This window comes from Eurosta solidaginis, chromosome 1 (assembly GCF_040869045.1).
Source record: "Eurosta solidaginis isolate ZX-2024a chromosome 1, ASM4086904v1, whole genome shotgun sequence".
In the NCBI taxonomy this organism is placed as follows: Eukaryota; Metazoa; Arthropoda; class Insecta; order Diptera; family Tephritidae; genus Eurosta; species Eurosta solidaginis.
In genome coordinates this window covers 43,102,097-43,117,203 of record NC_090319.1, presented here as the reverse complement: position 1 = coordinate 43,117,203, position 15,107 = coordinate 43,102,097, and the positions used below count along the sequence as shown (strand labels likewise).

The window sequence follows — 15,107 nt, the reverse complement described above, 5'->3', positions numbered from 1 at the left end:
AGGGTTGCGCTACACAACCCCTTGAATGAACTTGGTATTTTAGTCGCCTCTTACGACAGGAATACCTACCGCGGGTATAGTCTAAGCTCCCTAACCCGCTGGGTCGAAAAGTCTTGTACAGTGGTGGGAAATGGGTAATGAGAGGGAACCATTACATTATACTTTTACATAAAATTGACAAATTTTATTCTTACTATTCTTAATATTTATAATTGACTACGTATTCTCAATTACAAATTACGGTTTCGAATTTCCATTTGATGCTTTCTCATTTACAAATGACTATTCTCATTTATATATTACGCTTTCGCATTTACGATTGACTATTCTCATTTACAAGTGACTATTCTCAATTACAATTGACGCTTTCTAATTTTCAAATAACGCTTTCTCAGTGACTGACAATTGACTAATCTCATTTCCAAATTACGCTTTCGCATTTACAATTCACTATTCTCAATTACAAATGACGATTTCGCATTTACAATTGACTATTCTTATTTTCAAGTGACTATTCTCATATCGAAGTGATGCTTTCGCATTTACAATTGACTATTCTCAATTCCATATAACGCTTTCGCATTTGCATTTGACGCTTTCTAATTTACAACTGACTAATCTCATTTACAATTTACAAATCATATTTTCAAATTACGCTTTCTCATTTTCAAGTAACTATTCGCATTTTAAAATGACTAATTTTAAAGTTACTATTCTCATTTCCAAATGACGCTTTCTCAGTATGCGTAGATGATTTTAAGTTTTGAATGCCATCCGCAACATAATCAATGGAAAGGTTCAATGCTCCGAAGTTGATAGGAGAGACAGGCATATAGGGGAAAATCTGCCTTTGCGATGGATAACAATTTTGGTGTAGTTGATTGGGATCAGTGTAACTGACTGTTCAAATGGAGGTTATTTCATTTTGTATACAAATCTTGTTTTTTTTTCATAATGCATAAACACTTTTCTCATTTGTTAACTATTTACATTTTAATTTATTATGCAAAAAATTTTTTTTGTACTATTTTTACTTGTAAACGAACTTTTTTTGGTTTGTGATTTCGTTATTTATTTATTAAAAATATAAATTAACAATACTTAAAGGAAAATTATAAAAAATACATTCATTTATAGATCTGAACTAAAAAAGTTTATTATTTCGTTACTAACGTTACTAACTAAAAGCGCTAAACAAAATTACAAAAAAAAAATATATATTTAAAAAAAAAACTGAAAATGTTTTAAGTTCTTGAATAATAAAAAATCATTCAAATCTAAATTAAAAAAAAAAAAAAAAATTAAACTAGCATGCAAATAAAAACGTGGTATCCTCTTGTCTTTTCTTTTGCTGCAGGTCACAGTCATTCCGGCAAGGGCCATTGAATGCTAGTAGCCGAAGTCAGTCGCATACGTATGTGAACTCCAGCATTTCAGCCAATCCCCTACTCCCAATTGACACTGGTTTGTATTGTTTGTTTTAAAATTTACTTTTTGTTGTGTATTGTTATCAATATTTACTTAATTAATTTTTATAAAATATTTTTGTTTGGTATCTAGGTATTTACTTAATTGAAAACAAGCTTAGTTTAATTAAAAATACTTTGCTATAAATAGATTTTTAGCAACTATATTAATTTAAAATATCTTTCTTTTATTCATTTAAAGCGGATTGGGGTTATCGCAATCAATGTACCACCTCGACGATGCATTCTCTGACGAAGAAGGCAGCGGATACCTTGGATCGCCGACAAGACAATCCTACAGACCACACGCGTTCTCAAGTAAGATAATTATTGTTGAACATAGGTTAGGTTAGGTTAGGTCGTAGCTGCCCTGATAAGCAAAGCTCACTTGGACAACAAGAACGCCCGTTGTGATACCACCTACACCAAAAATAACGGTGATTTAGATCTAGCTACTTAGAGAATCGTTGGGTAGCAACGATAAAGCTCCGAATGATACCGATCTCAACTTTTTATAAATCCTCGGGAGATCCAAGTGAGTCGCGACTGAAGTACTTTCGCTTACTTCTGGCAAAAGCTGGGCAATCAAGCATAAAATTATTAGGTGATTCCACCTCATCATCCTCCATAAAACTGCAGCAGGATGGAGTTTCCAGTATATTGAGACGTATCGCATGTATACCCATAGGACAGTGCCCAGTCAAAACCCCAATGACCATTGATAGGTGAGCCTTAGTGAACCCAATTATTTCAGCAGACCGCCTGTCTTCCACTTTCGGCCAGAAATATCTTGCTACCCTGCAAGACGTGTGTCAGCCCAACATTTGCTGAGCTGACTCGAGGCCCAACTATGAAGGAGCAATCTACAGGTGGCCAGCGGAATCCCGAAATCCCAACAGCCATCTTCATCCCGTTCAGTTGTACCGATGCGGGCTAAGAGATCCGCTTGACAGTTACCCGTGGGTATCACTATGGCCCCGGACCCAGATAATCTTAATTGTAAAATAATTCCTTGCAATCGCAAGCGAGGTCAGGCACTCCCAAACCACCCTCGATCGCACTGTAGTTGAGCTCAAGCCCTTGATAGCCGCTTGGCTATCAGAGTAGATGTTAAATTCCCTAACCGTAGTAGCACTGGATAGAATTTCATCCACCGCATCCTTAATCGCAGCAACTTCCGCTTGGAATACACTGCAGTGATCAGCCAACTTAAACTTGCGGCTTACATTTAGCTCTTGACAAAAGCCCAAGTGCCAAGGTAGGTATTGTTCTGAGAGCGCCACTGATACCGATCAACGCCGTCCGTTGCACTGACACTAACATTTTGGAGGTGCTAGCCGGGTCCAGTGCTTTCCACCAGACCAGCACCCCATAGAGCAGAATCGGTTTTACCACCATCTCATAAAGCCAGTGTACTACTCCTGGCGATAGTCCCCATCTCTTTCCGATAGCCCCTCTGCAGCAGTACAAGGCAACCGCGGCCTTCGTGGCCCTATCTTCCACATTGGGTCTCCAGGACTGTGTCGTGTCCAAAACAATCCCCAAATATTTAACCCTATCAGAAAGTACCAACGGTACCCCTCTATTCGAGGGAGTTCTTCCAGTTCCACAAGAAGCTCGTTGACTATCACAACCAGCAGAGGAGATAGGACACCCTGTGGCGTGCCCCGGCACACCCTCCTCTCAATTCTGTCGCATAGAAGTTTGCTAATAAACTCAACCAGAGCCGCTCGACTCCTTGTTAAACATATTTAAATACATATTTATATTACTATTATTATCCAAACCTCTATGCACTGCGACCTTTATTTAGATCTATTGTGCCTCACATTTCAGCCTATTACTGTATGTGAAGGCCTTTGATGCATTTAGGTACCTCTTCAGGCTTTTACTCCATATCAAGAAGAAATTAAGAATCACACTACCTAGATGGAAGAGTCTCTGCCTTCCAGAGGACGCATTCGCAGAGTATGTGAACCGGCGTTTCATCCTCCGGCTCACAAAAGCGACAGTTTTGTGCTTCAGATATATTTAACTTACTTAGGTGATATAGTATACTACAGATTCAGATCCAGTGTCGTCTGACCTGCTTTGTTTTCCAGTTACCTATGGTTTCCCTAGTGTATGCCTTTGTGAATCCACATAAGGACTCTGGACCTGCTTGGCTAGGTGGTCTGTCTGTTTTTTACCTCCATGTGCCCGGGTACCCATCATAACAAACCCTTTTTTATTTCTAGAAGTAATTGTGTACGACTGCAGATCACGTAATGCTGCTTGGCTGTCTGACATAATGAGGATACTCCTCGAGGAGCATCCCATTGGTATGGTTTCTTGAAGTTCGACCATCTCCCGTTTTTATGCAACCATGAACCAGAACTCTGAGTCAGGGTCAGTATATGGACTCCACAATGGGCACCTCAAAATACCGTAAGGTTCTGAGTGTAGGGGCCTTTGCATTACATTGCTGAAATACGTGATTTCCTATAAATTTTCTTATTATTTCATACTTCGTGTCATGTTGCCGCTCCTGAAAATCAGATTTTAGTGCCACCCAGGGATGGGTAATAAGCACTAAGACAGTTTTGTTAGGATTGATAGACAATCCTTTGGTACCACACGGCATTTCTATGATGCGCAGGGCTTGTTGCGTGCGATTAGATATTGTTTCCTCGTACATCCCTGTGATGCAGATTACCAAGCTATTTGCATAACATTGGGTGTCAAATACATATATTGGATTTCAGTAACGGAAGGAGGTCATCTATGTCTAGGTTCCACAAAACAAAGGGTACACATTCATGAGGACAGCTCCTAGTGACCACAATTAACTCAATTGTGCCCCCAAGTTCAAGACTGATTTTTCCTCTCTTCAGCATGGATGGCACCCAGCGAAAGATCATGGGGCTTATATCCTTGCCAATCATAGCTTGTTCGATAGCTTGATATGTCGTATTATTGAAAACCCCTGAGATGTCAATAAAAGCGCAGAGGGCTGTATTTTTAGACCCCAAAGTCTTTCAGATTTTTCGCGTGAAGCCGTCTTCATAGATTTTCCTGACTGATAGGCAAATCGAGCCCTTCCCAGAGAGAGTTAATATGCGGATACCCCAAAAGAAACTTTCAGTCTCTTTGCAAGAAATCACAAAAAAACATTTGCTTTCTTGTTTTAAATATTTTGTTTGTTATGTTTATCTACTAATATGTATTATTATTTACACAGGTCACAGCAGCCCAGGTGGAGATTTATCAGACGAAGAATTATGCTCCGGAATCGCCAACATTGGCGGCGGAACAGCAACACCACTCGGCAGCGGCTATGGACCAAATGAATTCGAATCGCTCTGTCTCACCTCAGGGTCCGGGATCGTGGACTTCACCCAATCACAGCAGCAGTCAGCAACACAACAGTATGCGCGCCCAAGATCAGGGTCGTGCGCATCAAGGAGATCACAATATAGGTAAGTGGATCAACTTACATACATTTAGACATATTTATTATAACAGTGGTGGGCAAGCATTTAGCTGATAGCTGTTGTTTGCAAATCCTGATTTTTTTTAAATATAATAACAAAACAAAAAAAGAAGAAAATGTAAGGTACAGGCCGAGCACTCGCTGTACCAATACAATTTGCTTTTGTCCACCATTATTACAAGCAAATATCGATATTTTTATTACTCTTTAATAAGCTTTAGGGCAGTGAAATATTTATGTTATTCAATTCGTTGGCCTTTTCCTTTTTATTTCGTTAATGTTACGACAAATTGTATCAAAAGGTTATTTAACTTTGGCTACTGTTTTTATAATTGTGTTTGTGTTCAATTAAATTTTTTCGATTAAGTGAACTATTTTTTGTGAGATTGGTATCGCCTGATAAGGCAATAAAAAAAAAAAAAACATTTTTGGTATTAAAACAAAGTATTATGGATAAAATAAGTTGAAAATAAAACAATAAATAAATAAAAAATAACAAATAGAACCACTGTTACAAAAAATAAAATAAATATCTAATATATATCTGAAACAAAATAAATAAAAATGAAATAAATAAAATTAAAATAAAAGATAAAAATACTAAAATTAAAAATCTGAAGTAAAAATTAAATTAAGTAGCCTAAATAAAAATCCAAAGCAAAATTTTATTTATTGAAAATTAACATTAAAAATTAAAAATACTCGTTATATTATTTTTTTGGGGGTTTATTGAAAAATTTAAAAGCAAAACAAGAATAAGGGATAAGGTTTACAACAACTAAGGCATGACGTGGCTGAATGCGTTTGTAACACTTCAACCATCGTAGGAGTGCGGGTTCAAATCCCACTCCCGGGAGAAAAGGCTTTGAAGAGATTTATAATCGAAACGGCTGTCGCCTTGTCCGTCCTGATGTCACGTTGTTTAAATTTTTCCCAAATTATTAAATCAATTATAAATTAAAAATTGCTTCAAATAAATGTTTTCATACATTTAAAGCAATAAGGGTAATCCCCGCATAAACTCATACAAGACTACCTTAGGTTGAACTGGCCGGCCAATGACGACCTCACATAGACAGAATGAGTCCGTAGTAGAATACCTTAAAAAACAAAAAAAAAAATATAAAATTTTGGACAAAAAAAAAATTATTTGAAAAAATATTTGGAAATTTTTTTATTTACTATTGTGTAACTTTTTTATACTTTTAGCTAGATAGTTTTATGATGTACAAAAAAGAAAATTAAGTAAAAAAAACTTATTTAAAATAATAGTTTAAAAAAACTAAAAAAACACGCTTTTATAGCAAAATAAAAAAAATGTAAGGCGCGATAACCTCCGAAAAGATCTAAGGCCGAGCTTCTCTTCCTATTTGCGTCGTGCTCCTCTTGATTTTCCCTACAAATTGGCCGGACGGGACCTACATGATTTTATGCCGACTCCGAACGGCATCTGCAAGGCAGATGAGTTTTCACTGAGAGCTTTTCATGGCAGAAATACACCCGGAGCGCTTGCGAAACACTGCCGAGGGGCGACCCCGCTTAGAAAAATTTTCTTCTAATTGAAAAACCTTATTTCTAAAAATTTTTGATGTTGCTTTGCCCGGGGTTTGAACCCAGGGCATCCGGTGTGGTTGGCGGAGCACGCTACCACCACACCACGGTGGCCGCTTTTATAGCAAACCGAACTAAAAAATAGAAAATAATTTTCAATTAAAAAGAGTTTATATAACAGTAGTAGAAGGTCAAACAATCGTTTATAGTTAATCACCTCAAAATAAAATTATAATAAAATTTAAGTTATTAACAGAATAATTTAATTCGCAGTAAAAGCGTGGGGTGCATTTGACTACATTTCATATCTTTCCTCTCAGATAGTTGCCAATAGAATGATTGTAAGCACCCGACGCTTTTTACTGTGAATTAAATTATTCTGTTAATAACTTAAATTTTATTATAATTTTATTTTGAGGTGATTAACTATAAACGATTGTTTGACCTTCTACTACTGTTATATAAACTCTTTTTAATTAAAGATTATTTTCTATTTTTTAGTTCGGTTTGCTATAAAAGCGTGTTTTTTTTAGTTTTTTTAAACTATTATTTATTTTTAATTTTTAGTTCAAGTAATTTTAAAAGTTTTAGTCGAGAGTGATGAAACCTCGAAACTCCAGAGGTCCATGGATGAATCCAACCCCACGGCATTAATGCATTTTCATCGAGCTTTGATACGTGTGCAAAGTTTCAATCAAACTTATGGCCATTCAAAGTGGTAATAAGGCCAATTGGCCTTATGGCCGTTGACCGTATGTCACCGCACCATCACATTAATGCATTGTAATTGAGCCTTGATACGTGTGCAAAGTTTCAATCAAACATATGGCCATTCAAAGTGGTAATAAGGCCAATTGACCTTATGGCCGTTGAGCAAATACAAAATTGAAATAAACGAAAAAAAATAACTAAAAAATAAAAAATTTTAAAATATAAGATATGCTTAAAAATATTAAAAAAACTAAGTAAAAAAAAATAAACATCAAAATACAATAAAAATAAAAATAGCTTTACACTATAATTTAAATACATAAAAATAAAAGATAATAATAAAAATAACTATTATTTAAAAATTTTTTTTCACTTTTGATTATTCAATTTTTAACTTAACAAGTAAGGAAGGCTAAGTTCGGGTGTAACCGAACATTACATACTCAGCTGAGAGCTTTGGAGACAAAATAAGGGAAAATCGTCATGTAGGAAAATGAACATAGGGTGACTCTAGAATGTGTTTGTACGATATGGGTACTAACGGTGGTTTTAAAAGGGAGTGGCCCCTAGTCGTATACGTGAAGACGTTTTCGAGATATCGACCAAAATGTGGACCAGGGTGACCCAGAACATCATCTGTCGGGTACCGCTAATTTATTTATATATTCAATACCGCGAACAGTATTCCTGCCAAGGGCTTTTGATTTCGCTCTGCCGAACATTTTCATTTTATTCTACTTAATATGGTAGGTGCCACACCCATTTTACAAAGTTTTTTCTAAAGTTATGTATACTTTGCGTCAAAAAATCAATCCAATCACCATGTTTCATCCCTCCTTTCGTATTTGGTATAGAATTATGGAATTTTTTTAAATTTTTCGAAATTTTCGATATCGAAAAAGCGGGCGTGGTCATAGTTGGATTTCGCCCATTTTTAATACCAAGATAAGGTGAGTTCAAAAACTGGGCGTGGCTTCAACCGATTTCGGCCATTTTTACAGAAAACAGTTACCATCATAGAAGCAATGCCCTTACCAAATTGCATATGGATTGGTAAATTTTTGTTCGACTTATGTCATCAAAAGTATTCTAGACAAATTAAAAGAAAAAGAGCGGAGCCACGCCCATTTTGAAATTTTCTTTTATTTTTGTATTTTGTTGCACCATATCATTACTGAAGTTGAATTTTGGCATAATTTACTTACATACTGTAAAGATATTCAATTTTTTGTTAAAATTTGACTTAAAAGTTTTTTTTTTTTTAAGTGGGCGTGTTCGTCATCCGATTTTGCTAATTTTTATTTGGCACACATATAGTAATAGGGGTAACGTTCCTGCTTAACTTCGTCATGATATCTTCAACGACTGCCAAATTACAGCTTGCAAAACTTTTAAATTACTGTCTTTGAAAAGTGGGCGGTGCACGCCCATTGTGCAAAATTTTACGAATTTTCTATTCTGCGTCATAAGTTCAACCCACCTACGAAGTTGCATCGCTCTATCCGTCTTTGGTAATGAATTATCGCACTTGAGATGAGTGCCCAGGAACCTACATACCAAATTTCATCAAGATACCTCAAGACGGACGGATGGACATGGCTAAATGGATTCCTTTTTTCGCCTAGATCATTTTGATATATAGAAGTCTATATCTATCTCCATTAGTTTATGCCGTTACGGGGTACCGTCATGCGAACAAAATTAATATACTCTGTGAGCTCTGCTCCGCTGAGTATAAAAAATAACGGAGTAAAGTGAGCCTACCTAAATTTTAAGCCATACTTTATTAACTTTAACAGTTTTTGTTTAGTTTTCATTTTTTAATTTGACCCGCTGTTTTATTTAATTTGTTAATCATTTTTAAGCCGCTTAATTATTTTCAATAGCGTAAAATAAATAATAATGAACAACAAAAAAATAATATATTTTTCAGTTCTATATGAACTCGCGTTACTTTATTAGGTTAGGTTAGGTTGCAAGGGCTGAGCTGAACACTATGGTAACAGCTCACTACTTAGGCCACAAATGGGCCCATTGTAATACCCTATACGGTCTCAAAAGAGGATCCCTACCCTGCCTAAAGAGGGTCAAACCACCTCGTGGAAATTATACATTTTGCCAGAGCCTTTACTTCATAGCAAGAGACCTCAGCGAGGTCATGTAGAAAAGGTTTACCAAGGATAGCCATCCTACTCCTACTAAGCGCTGGACAGTGACAGAGAAGGTGCCGGACGCTCTCTTCCTCTTCTGTACATCTACAGCTGCGACAATAGTCGAAGGTCGTTACCCCCATTCTAGCACCGTGCGTGCCTATTAAGCAATGCCCTGTTGGAACCCTTATCAGGACGATAGAGCTGATTTGTTCAAAATCAGAAGCGCTTCTGTGCGCCCCTTGTCATATGAGGGCCAGGTTTGCCTGGATGTCTCACACGATGTTATGGCTGACCATAGTCCATTTGCGATTCTTATAGTGCTTGTGTTCACACGAAGCCTGAAAGTGGCCATAGTTATGCCTACCGAATCATTTCCCGGAAGGATATCGTAGGTGGTGCCTCTTCTGGCCAGCTCGTCTGCCCTGCAATTGCCTTCGATATCCCTGTGCCTAGGTACCCATATAAGGCTGATACTGAAGTTCTGAGCCATCTCGTTAAGAGATCTGCGGCATTCAGTGACCGACTTTGCGTTGTCGACGAATGAGTCCAGGGCCTTTAAGGCGGCCTGGCTGTCTGAGAAAATAAACACCAGTTTACCATCCTTAGGCATAGACCCTAGATGGTTCACAGCCCTGTGTATCGCCAGCATTTCCGCTTGGTAAACACTACATTAATCTGGTAGGCGAAAAGAGACTTCTAGACCCAGATCCGGCGAAAAGAGGCCTGCTCCCACCTTCCTGTCAAGCTTAGAACCATCCGTGAATATGTTGATGGCATCCGGTACCGTATATTGTCTGGTATTCCAGTCCTGTCGCGATGGTATATATATACTATAATTTTTAACGAAGACGTTATTTGGCGTGCAGTAGACAATATTGGGACTGGGGCGCTCGTGCCCAGGATTGTTGCGTGTCCACTAGATCCATTTGACCAGAGACCTGTTTCCCTTATGCGTAGAGCGGCGATGACCGCTATTTCCTTCGCCACCAGGTCAAGAGGTGGAAGGTATAGCATTGTGTTGAGTGCTTCAGATGGAGTGGAGCCGAGAGCCCCGGTGATGCAAAGCTCCGAACTCCGTTGCACCTTTTGAAGCGTCTTAAGATAGGTAGTTTTAGCTAGTGCAGGCCACCAGACCAAGGCACCATAAAGAAGAATCGGGCGCACAATGGCTGTATAAATCCAGTATGTCACCTTGGGGGAGAATCCCCAGGAGGTGCCAATTGCCCTCTTGCAGGTGAACAGCGCTGCTGCTGCCTTCTTGCATCGCTCCACTATATGGTCACTCCATAATAGCTTCCTATCCAGAATTATTCCCAAATACTTGACTCGATCGCTAAACGCTAAAAACATACCCCCAATTGTTGGCGGTGTTAGATTTGGTACCTTATACCTCCTCGTGAAGAGGACAAGCTCGGTTTTATCCGGGTTGACTTCCAAGCCTGTGGCTGTGGCCCAGTGCGAGATTTTGGATAGTGCCCCTTCCATTAGGTTACAAAGAGTTTGCTGAAATTTCCCCCGCATGGTGACGCAGATGTCATCTGCATACGCGATCACTTGGTGACCTTCCGATTCCATGAGGCGGAGTAGTTGGTTGACGGTAACCACCCAAAGTAGCGGAGAGAGAACACCTCCCTGTGGAGTGCCTCTGCCGACCGGTCTGCGGATCACGCATCCACCTAGCTAAGTTTTAATCTGCCTACGCGTAAGCAGATTGTATGTAAACTCCACCAGGCACGCGTCCACCCCCAGATCGGTCAGCGTCGAGGTGATGACCTCCGGGAGAACGTTGTTGAAGGCACCCGCTATATCTAGAAATGCCACCAATGTGTATTCCTTGAGGTCTAGTGACCTTTCGATAGCGGATACCAGTGAGTGCAAGGCCGTATCAGTTGACCTGCCCTTAGTATAGGCATGCTGTGCTTGCGAAAGAAGCGACGGCTCAATCTTCCTCCTGATGTGGTCCTCTAGAAGTCTTTCGAGCGCTTTAAGCAGAAAAGAAGATAAGCTTATAGGCCTATAATCATTTGGTTTAGAGTGGGAGGGTTTCCCTGCCTTGGGGATAAAGACCACGTTGACTTCCCTCCACGATACTGGTACGTAATTGAGCCTAAGACAACCTATAAACATCCCTTTGATGCAGGGCCTTATAAGTTCGGCAGTATACTGGAGCTGAGCCGGAAAAATTCCATCCGGCCCCGGCGATTTATAGGGCTTGAAGGTCTGTTAAGCCCAATCTATCCTTTTATCATCTGTGATTTCGCTTATCAGCGACCCTCCGCTGACAATACTTGAACACACGCCCGTACTTGCTGGGAAGTGCGTATCCATTAGCAAGTTTATGGTTTTAGCGCTGGAGTCCGTCCAGTGCCCATCCGGCTTTTTGACGTAACTTAGCTGAGTTGGAGATTTCGATAGCACCTTCCTTAACCGGGAGGCTGCGGATGCGGATTCAATCCTGCCGCAAAAATCCCTCCAGGAGGATCGCTTTCCGGATTGCTTTTTTATATATATTTATCTTCGCTTTATAAGCAGCCCAATAGGATTCATGTCCATTATGCTTTGCTTTATTGAAGGCCGCCCTACATGACTTCCTAAGTTTATCAAGATTAGACGGCCACCATGGTGGTTTGTGAGTTTCCAAAACCTTTTTAGCCGGGCAAGCCCTATCTAAAGCATTCCTGCAATTTTGACTGAAATTATTTACAAACACGTCCAGCTGCCCCTCGCTTTCTGGGACTCGTACCTCCTCAGATAGCTTTTTACCTATAATCTTCTTATAGTAGCCCCAGTTAGTTCTTCTAATATTTTGTATATACTTAGGACTTGCGTGCGCCTGCGATATAGAAAAACGTATATATCTATGGTCAGAAAAGGAGTGCTCCTTTAGAACCCTCCATGAAACGATCAGGTCGCTGAAAGAGTCTGTGACCAGTGTTATGTCAAGGACCTCTTCGCGGTTCCTCGTAATGAAAGTGGGATCATTTCCCCTATTACATATACTCAGATTAGTGCCTAACAGATAGTTGAATAGAGACTCATCTCGGTCATTTGTATCTCTTGCCCCACTGGGCGTGATGAGCATTGGCGTCGCCACCGAGTAGGATAAAATCGTTTCGTGGATTTGCCGCTCTCACGAACTCCTTGAAATTATCCGGTGGTAATGAGCCTTGGTGATCGTGCGCTAGGTAGAAGGAGGCAAGTTTAAAGCTCCTCCCTAGCATCTCGACGCTGACCGCTGTCAAATCCCCATCGCTATAATTGGGTAGAAGAAAAACATTAAGAGTAGACTTAGCCAATACCGAGGCTTACCCTTTTCCTGAGCGCTATAAAACTTATACGTTGGTGTCCGCAGGCCACAGATCCTATTGCCAGCGATCCACGGCTCCTGGACTAGAACGATGTCTACCGCACCTGAAGACAGGTGCAGTAGGAGTGCAGCTGATGCTGCTTTGCAGTGATGCAAGTTTATTTGGAGGACCCGGATCACTGCTTGTTTGTGCTCTCCTCCGTGAGCGTCGCGTCGGAATCGCCATCCTCCAGAAGCTGACCCTTTACTTTATTACTTTTTGAAGATTTTTATTTCTCTTTAATATAAATATAACGAAAAAGGAAAAACAAGAAAAACAATTTTTTAAATAATGATAGTAAAAGTAACAAATTTTTCTAATTTTTTTTCTTTCATTTTAATCAACTTGCATCTAAGTTACTACTAATGGATTTTTAAGTTTTCTCTTTCGAAAAGAAAAAAAAAACATTTTTTTTTTTTCGGAATACAGAAGACGAAAACTAAAAATCAAAATTCGAAAAATTGAAGAGTAGGTATGACCTAAAAGGTTATAGGAATTAGGGATAAATAGCAGACAAAATTTGAATAATTAAAATAAATTGCACATTATTCCAATTAATTCCATTATTAAATTTTTATTTTAATTTGGACTACTCATCATCTCAACTTGTGACAATAGACTCCGGACCAGCGAAATTACAAATATGAAACTTTAAATTCATACATATTATAGAACTACAAGACAATGACGATACTATAAATCACATAGAGACAGCAATCAATGAACAGCTACCAAACCATCCCCTAAAGCCAATCCTTATATCACTTGTTAAACAATTGAAAATTTATCTAGATAGAATTAGGGTAGTCAAACATAACAGTAAAAGATCATTAGATTTCATAGGTTCAGCGTGGAAATGGATAGCTCTTTTGAATATAAATATTTTAAAATCTGAGTTATTTATTTAACTTTTTTTAAATGAAGAAAATAATGAACGAATAAATTTTTTCTTAATTTTAATTTTTTTTTTTAATTTTTCTTTATATTTATATATTTAATATGTTTTGGTTTGTTTTTATTTATTTTGTTTTTATCCCTTTCATGAACATGAAATGGTATATTAACTTTGGTCCGATGTTTGTAACATTGAGAAATATAGAAGATAGACTCACCATTAATTATACCGAATTGATCAGGGCGACGAACTGAGTTGATATAGCCATATCCGTTTGCCCGTCCGTCTGTATGCTTGAACGCAAACTAGTCCCTCAAATTTTGAGATATCTCAATGAAATTTGGCACAAGGATGTATTTTTGTATTATATTAGACATTTGTCGGATCCGGTAGGATCGGACCACTATAACATATATCTCCCATACAACCGATCGTTCAGATAAGACGATTTTGGTCATTCCATACAACCGATCGTTAAGATAAGGGGGTTTTTCGCCATTTTTTTATATTTATCTTAAAATCGTTTAGGTATGTACATCTGTTCACTATCAGCCCAATTCTAAACGAAAATTCGAGTTTTTCCCCTTCTCCCATTCCTCGTATTCTAAATAAAAATACCTTGTGAGTTTTTTCACTTCTCCCTTTCCTCGTATTCTGAACAATGTTCCAAAAAGCGGAAACGCGTTATGGGAGAAAAGTAGGTATTATGAATGTGAGGGAGATTTATCTGCCATTTCATAGAAGTTTTTTCACTAGTTAAATTAAAGGGAATGTATAAAAATAGTTAAAGGAAATTGGTTCTTTTAAGAAAGAACACTTATTTGTACAAATTTGTGCTAAAATATGTATTTACATTCGACCACAATATTCTCACTGTTAATACAACAACAACAACAACCACAATATTCTTTATTTTAAGTCGAAAACAATATCATAAGCAACGGAAGAGCTTTTCGTATATTTGATGCAGCCATCCAGAAATTGCGCAAGGATTTTTAAAAAGGCTTAAATACGTTTTGGCATATGATGAAAGACTAATTCAACTCGACTTGGCCGCCAGAAAATAGTTTTGATGAATGAAAACAGGCAACTCCGGCGGATTTGTGTTATCCCGCCGTCTTCTTCTTCTTATGCTCCTCTGTTGATGTTGCTGTGGCACCAATTCGTTACTAATTTCAGTGAATACCACATGAAATGCAATAAATACTGTGCATTGTTTATATTTTATTTCTTAACTTCAAACAAATTCGCAACAATAAATAAACTTTTCTTTTTTTTAAAGAAAATAAGAAATGCGCAACGAAATTTCAATTGACAAAACAGCTGACTTCGAAAATTCGAAATTCCCATTCCCCAATTATTCTTCTCCCTAGGAGAAAAGAATTGGAAGAATTTTTCCGCGGGAATAAAAAAGTCCGCGAGAACAAAATTCCGCGAGAATATTTAGAATTGGTGTGTATATATTTCTTACCTAATACAGCGCATTATTTGTAGATAACGAATGGGATAAGA

The 15,107-nt window shown here is 38.2% G+C and overlaps 1 protein-coding gene across 9 annotated transcripts in view; it reads left to right on the top strand.

Moving 5' to 3' along the window:
* The window catches only part of Cdep (Chondrocyte-derived ezrin-like domain containing protein), a 160,136-nt gene that overhangs the window by 97,742 nt on the left and 47,287 nt on the right, over positions 1-15,107 (top strand). For 6 of the 9 annotated variants that reach the window (XM_067788140.1, XM_067788147.1, XM_067788111.1 and 3 more), the window contains 3 exons: positions 1,358-1,464; positions 1,669-1,784; positions 4,687-4,924. In XM_067788140.1, the coding sequence (XP_067644241.1) occupies positions 1,358-1,464; positions 1,669-1,784; positions 4,687-4,924 (461 nt within the window). Of the gene's footprint in view, positions 1-1,357; positions 1,465-1,668; positions 1,785-4,686; positions 4,925-14,514; positions 14,810-15,107 lie in introns of those variants that run through there. The other 3 variants (XM_067788156.1, XM_067788167.1, XM_067788178.1) reach the window with 3 other exon arrangements.